Below are 14938 nucleotides of genomic sequence, written 5' to 3'. Positions count from 1 at the left end.
AGGATTCATAGTCACGTTAAATGCCACTGCAACATGCTGACAATACAGCATATATTAAAGAATAAAATTGTAACATATATTTCTGTTGAGATCCTGAAAAAGCTTTGTCTACTGTCTGGACAATACTATACATCTGAGCTCCAGTACTGGAATTTCAGCAATGAAGGGCGGAAAACTGAAATACTGCCATGGATATTTCAGCAGTCATAAAATTTGTAGCTCTAGCTTCTGTTCTAAGGAGAATGTCTTGTTTAGGAAAAATGCATTCCATGTTCAGTACTCCGACTCAGATGACTAATGAAAATTAATTTGATTGGCAATCCAGGAGAAAAACATCTTGCATGATAGCACTTGGTGCTTAGCAGATTATTTGTGGCTCAATATTGCCAGAGAAAAATGGGTCCTATTTTGCATCTCACTTCTGTCTTTTGTGAGAGTCCATATGTAGAATTTTCACAATTTTCATAAAGGTCTCTCTCCAAGTATAAAAAGCAGTAGCTTTATTTTACAAAAGCAGCACTGCCACCACAGTGCACTGTCTTTTCACAGCATTTGCCACTGCTTCAGAAATGTGTGGTATGACCCAGACTCTGAAGGCTAAGCAATGTGCCATTAGAACCTCCCCTGGCTTCCCTTTCTATAATTTTCCAATAAAATGACAATTCAGTAAACTTAGAGAAAAAGAGCTGTTACTAATAATAGGGTGTGAAGGATGATACACTTTAAAATGACATGACAAATACATACACAGACTTGCCCGCAAAAACCTGAAGGCTGAGAAAAAACTGTAGGATGCTCTTACGATTAAAGAGGAAATGAAACCATGTTGCCCACTAATTTAATGCCTGGTCTGAATGACTCCATTTACAGAAGCTTTCCATTCTAATGTTTAATTTCTGCAATTTTACAGCAATACCACAACCATCATGTGACACTGTCTTCACTCTGAATAGTTTTTTTTCTTACTAAGACAAAAGTTTTGCTAACAGAGGTTCTCAAACTAATTCAATCTTCTTTTAGGAAGAGCCCAAAAAGATCTTTTGCTTTTACTACGCTCTGATGAGTAAGGTCAGAAGATCCACCCCACAACACCTTAACTGAGGTCTAATGAGCTGTTATCCTGCCTCACACCTAAACTAGAGCTTATGTCACAGGACAAATGCCAGGATTCTGAAGGCATCTTATATTTACATAGAGCAGCTATTTCCATATCTAAGTCTTCCTCAGCACTCTTAGCACTCCCCACCACAGAGGCACAGAATTCCTACTCTCTAAATTACACTTTATTAGTGCTGTAATCCTTTCAATTATACAAGTAAAGAAAATATAAGAAAAACATAAGAAAATATAAGAAAAAAACCCATTATTTCCCCAGAGCTTCACTCTTGGATCAGCTCTGTCTTGACCACACATCATCAGCTTTTATTTTCAGTTGACATAAATGACAATTAAACAGGCAATTAATGAGATTCAAGTAGAACCAAATCTTCCTGAAAAACCCAAATAAGCAGCTTTATGCTGAGATTTTAAGCAGACAGACAGACAACCAACTCAAGGTGTTCCCTGCAAACATAGGCGAGTTTGTACTCCAAAAGTCTGCAAATCATGTAAATGTCTTATTCACAGTCCTGCTATATTTCTTTTACCCAAATCCATGGGCTCCAAGAGTGGCCAGAGAATACCAGAGAAGAGTGGGTTGAGGAACAGGATGAGACAAAATTGCCAGGTTCAAAAAAAGCAGCTTAGCATGGAAACTTCCAAGTGAACAGGACTACATAACACGGCATGGTTTTCAAGATTAGTTGCTTGAGCCTGAAGCCTGACTGGGGTTGATGTCTGCCTTGGTCAGCCTGCTATTCTCACACGGCAATGCTACCAATGATCAAGAAGGCCTGTCTCATACCTCTATAGTACAAATATCTTTTAAAAAGACCTATAACACAGGTTCTACTGCTCCCTAACACCTGTCAGCATGGTTAGATGCTTTGCCATATGAAAGCAGCTAGATGGAATGGGTTCAGACGCTAGGATTCAGCAGTAGTAGAAGTTAGTAGGGAAGACAGAAAGAATGGATGAGGGAAAGGGAGTATGAATTTTAAGTAAAAAAGGCAGCATCAGAGAGCTCAGGCACGCCAATATGCTAATTCTGCTGACAGCTGTGTGTGGGAACACTGAGTTAACTTGTGCCAGACTGCTCGCCTCTCCAGCATGCCTTCTGCAGCTGAGAACAGCAGCACACCTGTGAGGAGACCCACCCATGTAACACATGACACATACACAATAGGGTGTATTCCAGCTAGCTGACACAGTTTCACCATGTCTGTACTTCACCCTACCTCCTTATACCCTTTCACATAATGAAACTTATATTCTCCTCATATTTCTGATAATTATACTTCCACACAGCAAATAAGTTACCAGTAGGTGTTTTCCAAGCTCTGAAGAGTGCCCCTTCCCTTCTCTTCCTTTCCCCTCATCACAAGTAAATTAAAGCACTCCTCATATTTTCATAAATGCTTTGTAAAAAGAGCACAAAAGTCAGGAACAACAACAAATTAGACTAAGTGCACTTAAAAACAAGTGATTCTCACTACAACTGTTGGGAGTAGATGTACACAAAAAAACTGGATTTGCAAATGTCAGGGCAAAACAAAAGAATTTGTGGCATTGGGACCATCGAAATGAAAAAAAAAATCTTCATGTATTTGATTCTACCACCAACCCTATTAAAATAATAGCTGAAAGAAAAGAAGTTGTCTCCAGTTTCCAAAAGAAAAACAGTTGTCATAGGGAGTATTTTCAAAGCCAAGTCCTGCACTTACAGTGGGATCATACATTGCATCTAAATTAGTTAAAACAAATATTAGTTATATTTAAAAGAAAGTGCTATGAAATACATAAACCAAGGCAGTGGATTAAGTTCCATTCTAATGTAGTTCAGAAACACATCAATAAATTTTAAAAGTTAGAGGAACTTCACCTCTTCTGATCTGAATGATTTCTAGGAAAACAAAACTTTGTGGCTGACATGTGTCAAATTCCACGTATTGCATAAAATTTTCTCAATTTCAAACCTTCTTATTTTACATTAACCTTCACCAGGACCTGAAAAATTCGGACTTCCTGTGAAACTTACACACTACAACATTAATAGGAATTTTTCAAGAGAAAAAAGATTACAGTAATTTCACGACCATAAGGCGCACCGGACTATAAGGCGCACCCCCTGGGAGTTGGCAAATTTTGCAACTTTGTAGATCATATAAGGCACACCAGACTATAAGGTGCACTTTTTTTTTGCAGCGAAGAACTGCGCCGCGTGCAACAAAGTAACTAATTAGTAACAGAATCCTGATCGTGGAGTTTACTGGCAGGTGCTCAATTTGCAAACATTTTTCACAGATTGGTGCAGCCTTTAAACGTAGCCCCAAGCGCCCTCCCTGTGCACGAGGCCCAGCACTCCCACCCGCCCCTGGCTGGCGAGGTGGGGCTTGGGGCGGCTGCAGCTCACAGCTGCCGCAGTTCAGGGAGGCCACGGCTCACACCTCGGGGTTGCTGCGGTTCAGGGTGGCTCAGGACCATCGTGGCTCAGGGCTGCACAGCGCTGCCCGCTCTGTCTCTCTGTGCGGCTCCTGCTGGCCGGGGGCTGCCTGCTCCCCCTCTCCCTGTGCGGCCACTGCTGGTCAGGGGCTGGCTGCTCCTGCCCCTCCTCGTGGCTTGGTGCTCCCGTGGCACTGTTCCCCCTCGCGGCTCAGCTCACGGCTAGCACTTTCTTTTTGCAGCGAGGAGCTGCGCTGCATGCAACAAAGTAACGAATTACTGGCAGTTTGCAAACATTTTTCACAGACTGGTGTAGCCTTTAAACGCAGCCCCAGGTGCCCTCCCCGTGCCGTGGGCCCCCGCACTCCCACCCACCCCCGGCACTGGCTGGTGAGGCTCGTAGCTCCTGGCTACCTCCGCGCAGCCACGAGTCTTGGCTTCCCCTGCCCGGCGGCCGCAGCTGCCGTGGGCCCAGGCACTCCTGCCCGGCGCTGTCTGGCGCAGCTCGGCGTCTTCTTCCCCCTGCGCCCGGGCCAGGGCCGGTAGCAGCTCCCTCCCTCCCCACGCGGCTCCTGACGGTTGTGGCCACCCGCTCCTGCCCCCCCTCGCGACTCGGCGCTCCTGTGGCACTGCCACCCCATTGTGGCTCATACTTCGGTTTGGCAAGTTTCGCAACTTTGTACATTATAAAAAGCGCACCGGACTATAAGGCGCACTTCTGGGTTCGGGGGAAAATTTTAGACAAAAGGGTGCACCTTATAGTCGTGAAATTACTGTAAATATATTAACCTAAAATAGCAAGTTTTTCTTCAAATATAGCTTGACTAAGAAGTACTGATAAAAAAAATATGTGAGAGAGAAGTGATAAAAGGCCACAGTTTGGAAAGTGAACCTCAAGGAACAACTGCTGTCTTTGACAACCCCAGTACTGAGTCAGACACAAACACTTCTCAGGTGTACACAAGACAGACCAAAATTCCAGAACTATATGGTGGTTACTGTCTTCAATTCCCTGCAAGCGCACAAACACTTCTACAAAACTTCCTCAGGACACCCACGCTTATCAGCACAGATATCTGCCTGATATCTGCTCTAGAAGTCCAGAGGCCACAATAAGTCGAGACAAACCAGTCTCCAGTCCACAAATTGCAGATCAGTTATGTAGGAGGAAAAAAAGACCTGTTGAATAATCAGATGTCAGGTACATCTTCAATTGTTTGCAAAACTGGAGTCAAAGCACATTTCCCAAGGGTTTAATGTGACTCAGCATTGGTGCAGCGTTCCTTCTGTGGATGGAGCACACATATAAGATCATCATGTTACCTTAGAAGTTCTGTGGGTCCAGTTTCACTTGTATTATACAAAAAAGTATTAATTTTGCAACAGCAGTTAGACTGCTGTATTACTGCAAATGATCAAAGTACAGTAATTTCACGAATACAAGCCGCACTGAGTATAAGCCGCATCTCTGAGTGTTGGCAAACATTTCGTTCTTTGTCCATAAAGTAGCCACACCCAATTATAAGCCACTCTGTCGTTCGCAGTGAGGACCCGCGTGCAACAAAGTTGCCAAATAGTAACAGAATTGCAACCGTTCCCGGCGTAGCAGGCAGGAGGGAGCCCCCTGCCTCCCTCCCGAGCCGTGGGGCTGGCAGTACGGAGCCCCTGCCTCCCCTGGGCTGCAGGAGAGGAGGGAAGGAGGGAGCTCCCCTGCCTCCCTCCCCCTCTTGCGCTGCCAGCAGGGATCCTGGCTCTACCCGCTGTGCAACAGACTAACCAATTTGTAACAATTGCGTAAACCTGGGTTTTACTGGCCAGTGCTCGGCTCATCACCTCGGTTTGCACTTCTGCGGTTGAAAATATCAGAAAATTATTCACATATTAGCCACCCCTGAGTGTAAGCCACATTTCCGGTGTGGGAGCAAAATTTTAGTCAAAATGGTATGGCTTGTAATCGTGAAATTACTGTACTTGGGAAATAATTTCTCCCCAAATGTCCACAACCATGCTTGGTACAACCCATGAGAAAATATCCATCACAAACACAATGACATTCTGTATCTTTTGGTTCTGTTGGATTTATTGGGTAGCTGTTGACAGACTGACAGGATTTGACAAAGGAATCAAAGTAGTGCGAACAGTTACAATGCTAAGAGATAGTGTTACTCCAGTTATTCTTGCACCCTTACATGAGTCTATGCCGGTAAAGGACTGGCTAACTTTCAAAGAAACTTAAAGTCAAAGGGAGAGACTCCAAGTGTTTAAGGATCCCAAATAAAGATGACAGACTTTTACAGGTTTTTAAAAGCAGAGAAGATGGAGCGGGATGAAGCAGTTTACCTACGCATTATCCAAAAGATATACCAGCAACATGCTTCAAGCAGAGATGACGACAAGAGGGTAGATGGAATGTACCAATGCCTGGAAGCTCAGCATGCTGCAGGTCACAGGTCTCTTCCCAAGCACTTACTTTCCTTGATGTATCACGTGCTAGAGAAGTAATCACCTCAAACTACTTTTTCCTAGGACTAAAGTGTTAAAGTTTTCTTTCAGAAGACATGTCCTTTCTTTCTACTAGGTATCTTTTCTATGCCACAGCAGTCTGAACAAACCTTTTTTGCATGTGTAATCAGATTCTGGAGTGCTTTATCTGATGAGCTTGCATTCATACTGTACACAGTTCAATTACTTCACACCTCAACTGAAGAAAATACCTTCCCACTGTAAACTCTCCTGCTATCCTCTCAAAAGAGGATTAGCATGGTCTCCATACTGGAAAAACGAGCAATAGTGCTCAAAATGAGGATTTAGGTGTTTGTACAGTCTGGTCACTCAGAAGCAAAATGCCTCCTGTAGCTCTACAGCCATGCTCTAGTGTTATGTGGCACACAGCACTGTTCATGTGAGATAACCCATCTCCCAGAAACAATTCCTTAAAATAATGTTGTGATTTAATACTTTGAAGACTACATACCATTTTTACTATGCAAACGGACAGCTAAACACTGACTATCACTAAGAATCCCAAACTATCAAAACAGGCAGAAAATGAACTACAGCTACTCTAAATCACCAAGGGGCAGAAAGCTGCTTAACAACTGCTATAATAGACGTTAGATTGACATAATGTATCCATTTGGTATTTGTATAATTCTGAGTACACATCTTGTACTTAAGGCTGAAATCTGAAGGAAATAAAGCAGCTGATTCTGAAGTGCAGGATTTTGTACGTCTTTTGTATAGTTAATCTACAGCCAGCAGAGGTATTTACGTCAGAGAGCAGCAAAGCTTTAATGATGGTGTGAAGATGTGAAACCCTGTATGACAGAGAAGGTCAGTTTGTCAATATGAATAAGTATGAACCAGACTGAGATTTAACTTCCTCAGTTTGTTCAAGGAGCAGGTTAATTCTCTTCTCATGAGACAGAGCCAAACATGGCATAATGGAGGCAGAGTTACACAGTTGCACATTAACTGAGTAAAACATGCATATGGATGGGCACACTGGCACATACACCACATGTTCCTCTGGGCATTACTAGGTTTATACACACCTGTAGGCACAGCTGGAATCTTGATGTCAGATGGCATCAAAAGAGAAATGAAATCAATTGTTTAGGACTTCCTCAAAACCTGAAACTAATTTTATATATCAAGCTAATTAACTGCAGAAATGCTTACTATGTTCTATTCCACATCTATCTCTTGGGACACAATTACTCACTGGTGAAGAGTTTTGTATGTTTGTGTTGCAATGTTTTTATTAAAAATGCAAATGAAATTCTGGAGTTAATAGCGAACAGAAATCCCTCCAACACTGTTAAGGACAGAGAAAGCCAAGTTTTTCTCCTCAACTGAATAGACATTTCACATAATAACTAGATCAAGTTTCACACTGCCTTACCACTTGGACATCAGCAAGATCACTGTGGCACTGCAGACGTCATTAGCAAGTATGTAAATTCTCTGCTCTAAATACCATCTATTATTAACTGTCTGTATTCCCTGTCTAATCAAAACCAGACTGCTATCAAGTTCCATAGAAAAAAAAAAACACAGAAGAATTCCCTGTGCTCTGAAACAAGAGACACTATAACAAGATATTTTACTAAGTTAACACTAGAACAGGAACACAAGCCATTTAGCTCTCTTGTCTTCTCAAGAGTTTCCGTTTCACATATCCACTTCAAAAAGCAAAAGCCCTCTCGTGTATCTTCACTCAACTCCACAAGATTCCCATCAAACAGTTTCCATGGGAGTTTCAGCAGGATGACCACTAACTGTTTATTTGAACGCAGACACAGTCAAATCTAGCACACAACAGAAATCTTTGACACATATATTTCTGGGGAGAAATAAAAGAAAATTAAGAAAAATACGCTAATTCACCTCTACTTTGGATGGGAGGATGTGTTTTTCTCATTCTTCAACCTGCTTGCATCCTTTAGGAGAAAATGTTTTCATATCTCCTAGTTCTAGCCTACCTAATCTTCTAGCCCAACGTAAGACAAAAATAGAATCACAATTCATACTGAAAAGGAAACTCACAGTCTTAATTCACGTTTTTATCTTTAGCTTCCACAGGTGACAGGAGAAAGGGAAAAGAAAAATTTCCTGATTTATGACTTGTTCAGAGTGCAAAAAAGAGAGAAGATGCACTTAAATTCCAGGCCTACCAATTGTTCAATACCAAATTCACTTAAAAAGATAAATACTGTATCTCTATACAATTTGTATGTTCAATACCACCACATAGGCATCTATCAATCAGAGCTGTTCCTTAACTCAGGCACAAAAAATACAAGCATCTTTACAAATGAGGCCTGATCAACACAGAATAAGCATAAAAGTTTGACCTTGTTTCCTGAAGCTGCACCTCTGGTTTCTGGAAGAAGAACTCCAGAGAAATATGGCTCAACATACCGCAAGATCTGGATGCCAGTTTTTTGGCATTAAAAAACTAAGTAGTTACATCAGACTCAATTACTTAAAAAATAAAACAAAAACTGAAAAAAAAATCCAAAAACCAAAATAACAAAAAACCCAAAAAAACAGGCACCTGCAATTATATTAACAACCCTTATTAAGAAAGTGGTTAGAGATGAAGGCAGAGGTCAGGGAACGATCAACACTTTTATTCCACTCTCTGCTGCTAAGAAGTGAAGCTGCCACGAAACCCTTGACCAGCAGCTTCTGTTGTATGATATGTTTAGAAATAATGATGCACTGTGCTGCACAGAAAGTGCTTTAATCAATGAACATGAGAAAAAAAAAATTTGATTCTTCTGACAGTTTATACACAAAGAGAAGGAGGGCTGGATTTTCTCATAAAGCAGTGTTTTTGAAAACTGGCATTGATACCAAAATCATTGGTAAGATTTCCCTGCTTGAAGTGTGTTAGATTCTGTTCCTACATATCTTACTTACATTTTTGTGAGGTTCCCTAGCAAGAATAGTGCACAACAAAGCCAAATGAAGAACAACGAGATGAAAATGAACTTCTCATTGCATCTATCTACTGTGTTTTATCATGCTTTCCTCGTTTAAAATGCAATGCTAATCCAGGAGACAAAATTCCAAGTTTCAAGGAATACCTGAATACATTTTTGATGTTTCATCACACATTTCTCCAAGGACAGAAGTAAACCATTCACCAAGGATCTGACAATGCTGAACTTCCCATTATTATCTTTTCAACCTATGACTACTCTTACAAACCTGCTCATGTGTTCATGGAAAAGACCAGAACAATGTGGATAATTGAATACAAAAGCTACTATTTCACACTAGGAAATACTAGCTACCAACAATGGGTCTAACCAACACCAGTCACAACAGTGCCTTTGCCAGTGACACTGAATATAAGGAACCACTTTCCTTCCAGAGTCTTGGAAAAAGGTAGTCTTATTAGAATCCGATGCGACACATGGTAGCCAGACACCTGCTAAGGACAACTGGATTTTCTATTTCCACCATTTCTTTTCTGTTTTTCTGTGGAACCATGATACTGAGTCTGAACACTCTCAAAGCCTGTTTCTTCAGTCTGAGCCTTTCCACTGGCCACAAGCTGATCTCCATGGCAAAACACACTCTCTCCTATGCTGGCCATAGCACGATTGCACATATTTTAAAATCTCTCAAAACGAAATAGAAATATATGTAATACTGTTATTTACTGGACTTTTTGTAATACTTCTTGTTGAGAAAAAGGCTGAACAAATCTAAACAGCTCTTCTTGAACTAATATAGCATAGATGGCAGCTACAAAAATACAGCAAGAGCCTTTTGCCTAGGTGTCTGACTTTCATAAACAGACTGAAACTACAGCCAGAGGGCTAAACTGAGACACGCGTAGGACATGCCAGGGTATGGCTGGTTTTATGAGGGATGTACAGAACTGCCATTTCATATTCAGATAACTGTAACAGATTCCCTCTTCTCTCCACAGAGGGCCAAGTCTTCAGGTCTACCTCTACATTCCCTGTTCTGCTGAAATTGTTTGCTGCCTATCTGCAGCCTACATATTATTTCCTGCCTCTCTTTCTGGAGCTTATTAGCATCCCTAGCCTTAGTGTGCTATTTTTCAAGGACAAAGAGGCAAAGACAGTCAGTGCCAGGTAGAAGTTTAGTTAAAATAGCACAGGTCTGTAAGGAAAGGATATTTGTGGACGTGGCAACAGCTATGTACAGAGCATAAAAATAATTTGTCTCAGCAGTGGCCTCGTTAGATAAGATCATAATTTCTAACCATATGACTGCAACATTTATGGAGATGGAAGTAAGAATACTGTGATGGGATGTTTATGCATCACCTCTCAAATACCAGCAACAAATCCTGCTGCCCAAAGCTGCAGTTATGTTGCCTAACATGCATTTCTAACAAGCATATAGATTTCATATAACTAATAAATACATTAGTCACATGAGGCACCTGGGTGGAAAGAAAAAACTCTTCAGATTCATACCATGCATTTACACATGGAAAAAATATTTTTAAAAATCTGCTTTTAACTTAAGCATGCACATAAAGTGAACAAAGCAGGAATGGTGGGGAGAAAAAGGGGAAAAAACAGAAGTGATCAAAAACCATCATTCAAATCTAGACTGGAACGCTCCTGTCATGCCAAGAATTTAAACATTTCATTTGCAAGCCTCTCCTTATTTAGAGATCGTGTGTTATAACTTTTGCTGTAAAAGTGAGGAAGAAGTACTAGGGAACAATTAAAAAATATGATACTTAGTATCATGGATGTTAGTATCTCCATTCCCTGAAAGTACATACTTGCGCCTTTTCTCCTTTGCAAAAAAAAAAAAAACCCAAAACAAAACAACAAAAAAACCCAACGCCCAAAAAAATACAGTAAAACTTTGACTACCGGAAAGGAGTTAGCCTAGATCAAAGTAGAAATAAAAATTTCAGTAGTCAATAATAAATAACTTCCCCTTTTTTCTCTGCATGTTGCATTTTTCTTAAGAGAGTTTAAAGAAAATTAATGAATTTTGATTAAGCACAAGTCAGTCAATTAATTTTGTTTTAATTTATCAACTGATAAACAGTTATTAAGAAACATCTGTTACGGTAGAATAATATGCCAGACAAATAAACCATAAAAATTACATTCTCCCTGCCCAGAAGTATCCAATTTGCTTGCAAGCATTTGCCACTGCTTGTGGTAGCACATTTTCCCCAGTACTGCAATGCATTTTCACTAAAAAGATTTAAAAACTTCTACATATTTCAGGTTTTGAAGTCCCAGTCTCTTCAATTCTGTAAGTTACACTTGGTAATTAGGCATTACCTGATTCTGTAAACTGTAAGGGGACAGAAAGTGCCACTTAATGTTAGCAGAATCTTGTGATACTGTAACCCATCACATCACACTTATATAGACAGACTGAATCATCCCAGGACAAATATTACCAGTGGCACCAGAAAGTGCTACATGGACTTCATCAGAAGCAAGCATGGGTAAAACCAGAGGGATGCTGACAAGGCATACGAACTGCTTGCTATTACTTCTCTGCTATTTCTCCTTAATGTGCAGTATTCTTATTTTTAATGCTCAAACATCTGTTCTACCAGCTGTCCCTGAAGCAGGCCTGACAGCTTCTACGGGAGGTCAAGTGCTACCTCTCCACCTTCCAGTCAGAAAAATAAATATTCTTTAAATACAGTGCAAGGGTTAACTCATGTTTAGTCCAGGGCCACATCAGGATGTAATGGTTAGGGAACTCCACTTGGAAAGTTTTTTCTGTCCACAAATTTTTTATTTGCTTGGAAGGAACTCCACATAATGACGAACTTTTGGCACATCACTATGTTGGGTCTGCATAATAACAGTGCCCATCTTCCACACAGTGCTATCTCTGAGGTTACAGCTCCCTGAAATCTACTGGAAACTTTGCAAATAAGTATCACTAAACATCCCAGAGTAGCCTGTTTTTCTGAAACAGTATGAAAATACTTAACTCTTCTGAATCGCTGTTGGATATATACAAACTTCCAAGCTTTTAATCTTGAAACACTTAAGAAAAACTAATCCAAAAAAACTCAGAAAAAAAAACCCAAAACAATGAAAACAACCCAAAATACCTTTACAGCTTCAGTCCTTCAGATGCACCAATCACCCAGGGAGCCTTTATGGTAGCAGTAGCAGCATATTAAGTTATGAAGTTCGTCTCTAAACTGAACAACATTTCAAGCATACCGCCAGGAAGTACAGGTTACTGTATACACGTAAATCTCTTTACACACATAAACCTCTCTCCTCCCTGAGCTTTGGAAAACACTAAAGATTCCATAAGCCTCTATAACCCCTCTAACATTTTTTTTCAAATAGAGGTCATCATTAGTTGTATATTGTCCCCTGGAAGTACAAGAGGGGAACGAAACTCCACCAAACTCACATACACTTACATACATCTTCCAAAGCCAAATCTTCAACAATACAGCTTGTAGCAATCTCATTTTTAGCTGATTTAAAGCCATGCTTCTGTTCTGGAGCTGAACAATCTCCCCTGTAGCTTCACATTAGTCAAACCAAGGATACCTGGGTTGTGAGGTTAACTCCCAATCAAATGAACACAAGAGTTTCTTAGATAAGTTTCTCAGTAAAACGAGGCTGGAAAATAAATTCCAACTTTGTTTCCAAAGAGCAAATATTTCAGCAGTTTTCTAGTTTAAGACACAGCATTTCAAGTTTTTTTTTCCCCTCTCCCAGTCTTTTCACCCTCCTGGGTCTCATGCCACTATTGCTGAGCACTATGTCTTAAAGCGTAACAGACTGCCTAGCTCTTCCCTGCATGACACCTATTGAACAGCAAAAATTGATAAAAAAACCTAAAGAGTCACAGTGAGTAAGACTTCTCTGTTTATCACACTGGCTAAGACTGACCTTGCTTCTAAGACTGTTAGCTGATGAAGGACTGAAAGATTAAACACCTGGGGGCAAAACAGATGGTCAGTTACTTGTGCATGTGCAATGCCTCCAAGATCAAGCTGTCCATCTTGGACTCCTAGTTCTGTTTTCAGGAGAAAAATCAGACACAGATCTTGCATACCTGAAGAACTTCATTAGGTTCACTGGCATAATTCTGTGCAGAGATCAGGATCCAAGGTTTGAAGTCAGAAGGCTCTAGAGAAGGTCTGGGATTTATGTTTCATTTGTAGTGTGAAGTCACTGATGTGATTACACCATACAGGATAAAGGACACTTAGAAGACACTTTGATTCCCAGAGCTAACAAGCAAGTTATTTCTGGCAACAGATTTCACTGCGATACATAGTTTAGGAATACACCTGCTTAGAGATCACGCATACAACAGCTGGTGAAAAAAAACCAAAAACCAATACAGACTTTCCCAGAATTTGTTTCAAAAGAAAGAGCTAGCCGCTGGTAACCTGCATTTCTCCTGGAAGCTGTTTAAGAGTAAATATTTGTGAAGAAAAGTTCTTTGGGAAGAGAAATCATCTCATTTTAGGAGAAACTTAATTCTTTTTAATTTCTCTTGAGGAGAAAGTCCCACACGTTTTAGTTTCTTGTTTTACAGATGCTTAACTTCTCAAACACTGTCCTTGAGATTGCCAAGACCCATGTGAATTGGAAGTGTGGTATGGAAAAAGACAGCTGCCTGATTACAGCAATGTTTTCATGTGATGGTCATTGCCACGGTACACAAGGACCTAAACAACCTGAAATCTCCGCAGGAGGCAAGAGACCAATGCAGGAGATGAAGCCTTAACTCTTGGCATTCCCAGTCATCATCAGAGGCTGGAAAGGTCAGCAGCCCCAGGGGAGTCCTCCCACCCTTCTGAGCACTCTTGACATCTTGACAGCAGGGCCTCCTCTTCCTCATGAAGAGTATTTTCGACCTCTTCACCTGCTCAATTTTTACGGTACTTCTCAGGTTAAAAAGCAGAACTGTGAGCATGGGTATGACCACGCTGGGCGAGGAGCCCAGCGGGGAACCATGCCAGGACGGGCAAGTGACCACCATCCTTCCCGAGAAGGAACATCCTTCGCTTTCTGGGACATTAGAATGAACTTCCATTTTAATGTCTTATGCCTATATCAGACTTTGTGAACCTTCATCAAAGTTCTGGGTTTTCCTGGCACCCAGAGGAAAGGGTCACAGATTTCCACACGAGCCCGTGCACTTTAACTTAAGCGATAAAGCACAACTACTGTATTTGTGTGCCACGGCTCAGAAAGATTTTCAGGCTGTTGGATGAAATTACTAGAAGCAGTATTTATACGCCTTGCTCCTAAAACTACAACTTTGGAGCTCAACGCTGAACTCGAGTGCAGGTCTCGGCTGAGCGGGGGTGCCCGCGCTGGATTTCAGCCTGGAGGCGGAGCCCCCTCGGTGACTCTTCCCCGGGCACTTCCAGGCCGACGCCCCCAGCAGCACGGCCCCACCGCCCGGGGTGTCCCCGCCGCCCCCGCCCGCAGCTCCCCGCGGCCTCGGCGCTGCCCGCGGGCGGCCCGGGCACAGCCCCGCGCGGGGCCCCTCTCGGGGCTGGGCACTACTCACAGCCGCGGAGCGCCCCTGTTGTCCCGCCGGCCGGCGGCCCGCGCTGCCCTCGGCTCCTCCGCATCGCACCGCGGCTCGGTCATGAGCACCATCGGCACGGGCAGCGCGACTCACGCCGCCACCCCAAGGCACTCCGCCGCCGGCGGGCCGGGCCGCGCCGCGCCGGGCCCCCCGCTCCGCCCTCGCCGCCCCGCCCCGGGGCGGACCCGCTGCCGCTCGGGGCCGGCCGGAGCCGGAGCCGCCACAAACCGGTTGAGCCCGCCCGGCCGGGCCCGGCGCCGCCCGCGCCGCCGAGCTTGTGACCGATGCGGTCCCTCACTCCCCGTGAGGCCGATCCCTTACGAGCTTTAAATTATTCAGTCGG

The 14938-nt window shown here is 42.5% G+C and overlaps 1 protein-coding gene across 2 annotated transcripts in view; it reads right to left on the bottom strand.

Moving 5' to 3' along the window:
* Nucleotides 1-14711, bottom strand: part of GRAMD2B (GRAM domain containing 2B) — a 32713-nt gene extending 18002 nt beyond the window's left edge. For both annotated transcript variants that reach the window (XM_033084990.1, XM_033084991.1), the window contains exon 1: nucleotides 14575-14711. In XM_033084990.1, coding sequence (XP_032940881.1) covers nucleotides 14575-14666 — 92 coding nt within the window. In that variant the 5' untranslated portion in view covers nucleotides 14667-14711. The remainder of the gene's footprint in view (nucleotides 1-14574) is intronic.
* Between the last annotated feature and the right edge of the window lie 227 nt (nucleotides 14712-14938).

The sequence above is a fragment of the Catharus ustulatus genome, chromosome Z, assembly GCF_009819885.2.
Source record: "Catharus ustulatus isolate bCatUst1 chromosome Z, bCatUst1.pri.v2, whole genome shotgun sequence".
In the NCBI taxonomy this organism is placed as follows: domain Eukaryota; kingdom Metazoa; phylum Chordata; class Aves; order Passeriformes; family Turdidae; genus Catharus; species Catharus ustulatus.
Note: the sequence above shows the minus strand (reverse complement) of the source record. Positions and strands in the feature narration are given on the sequence as shown.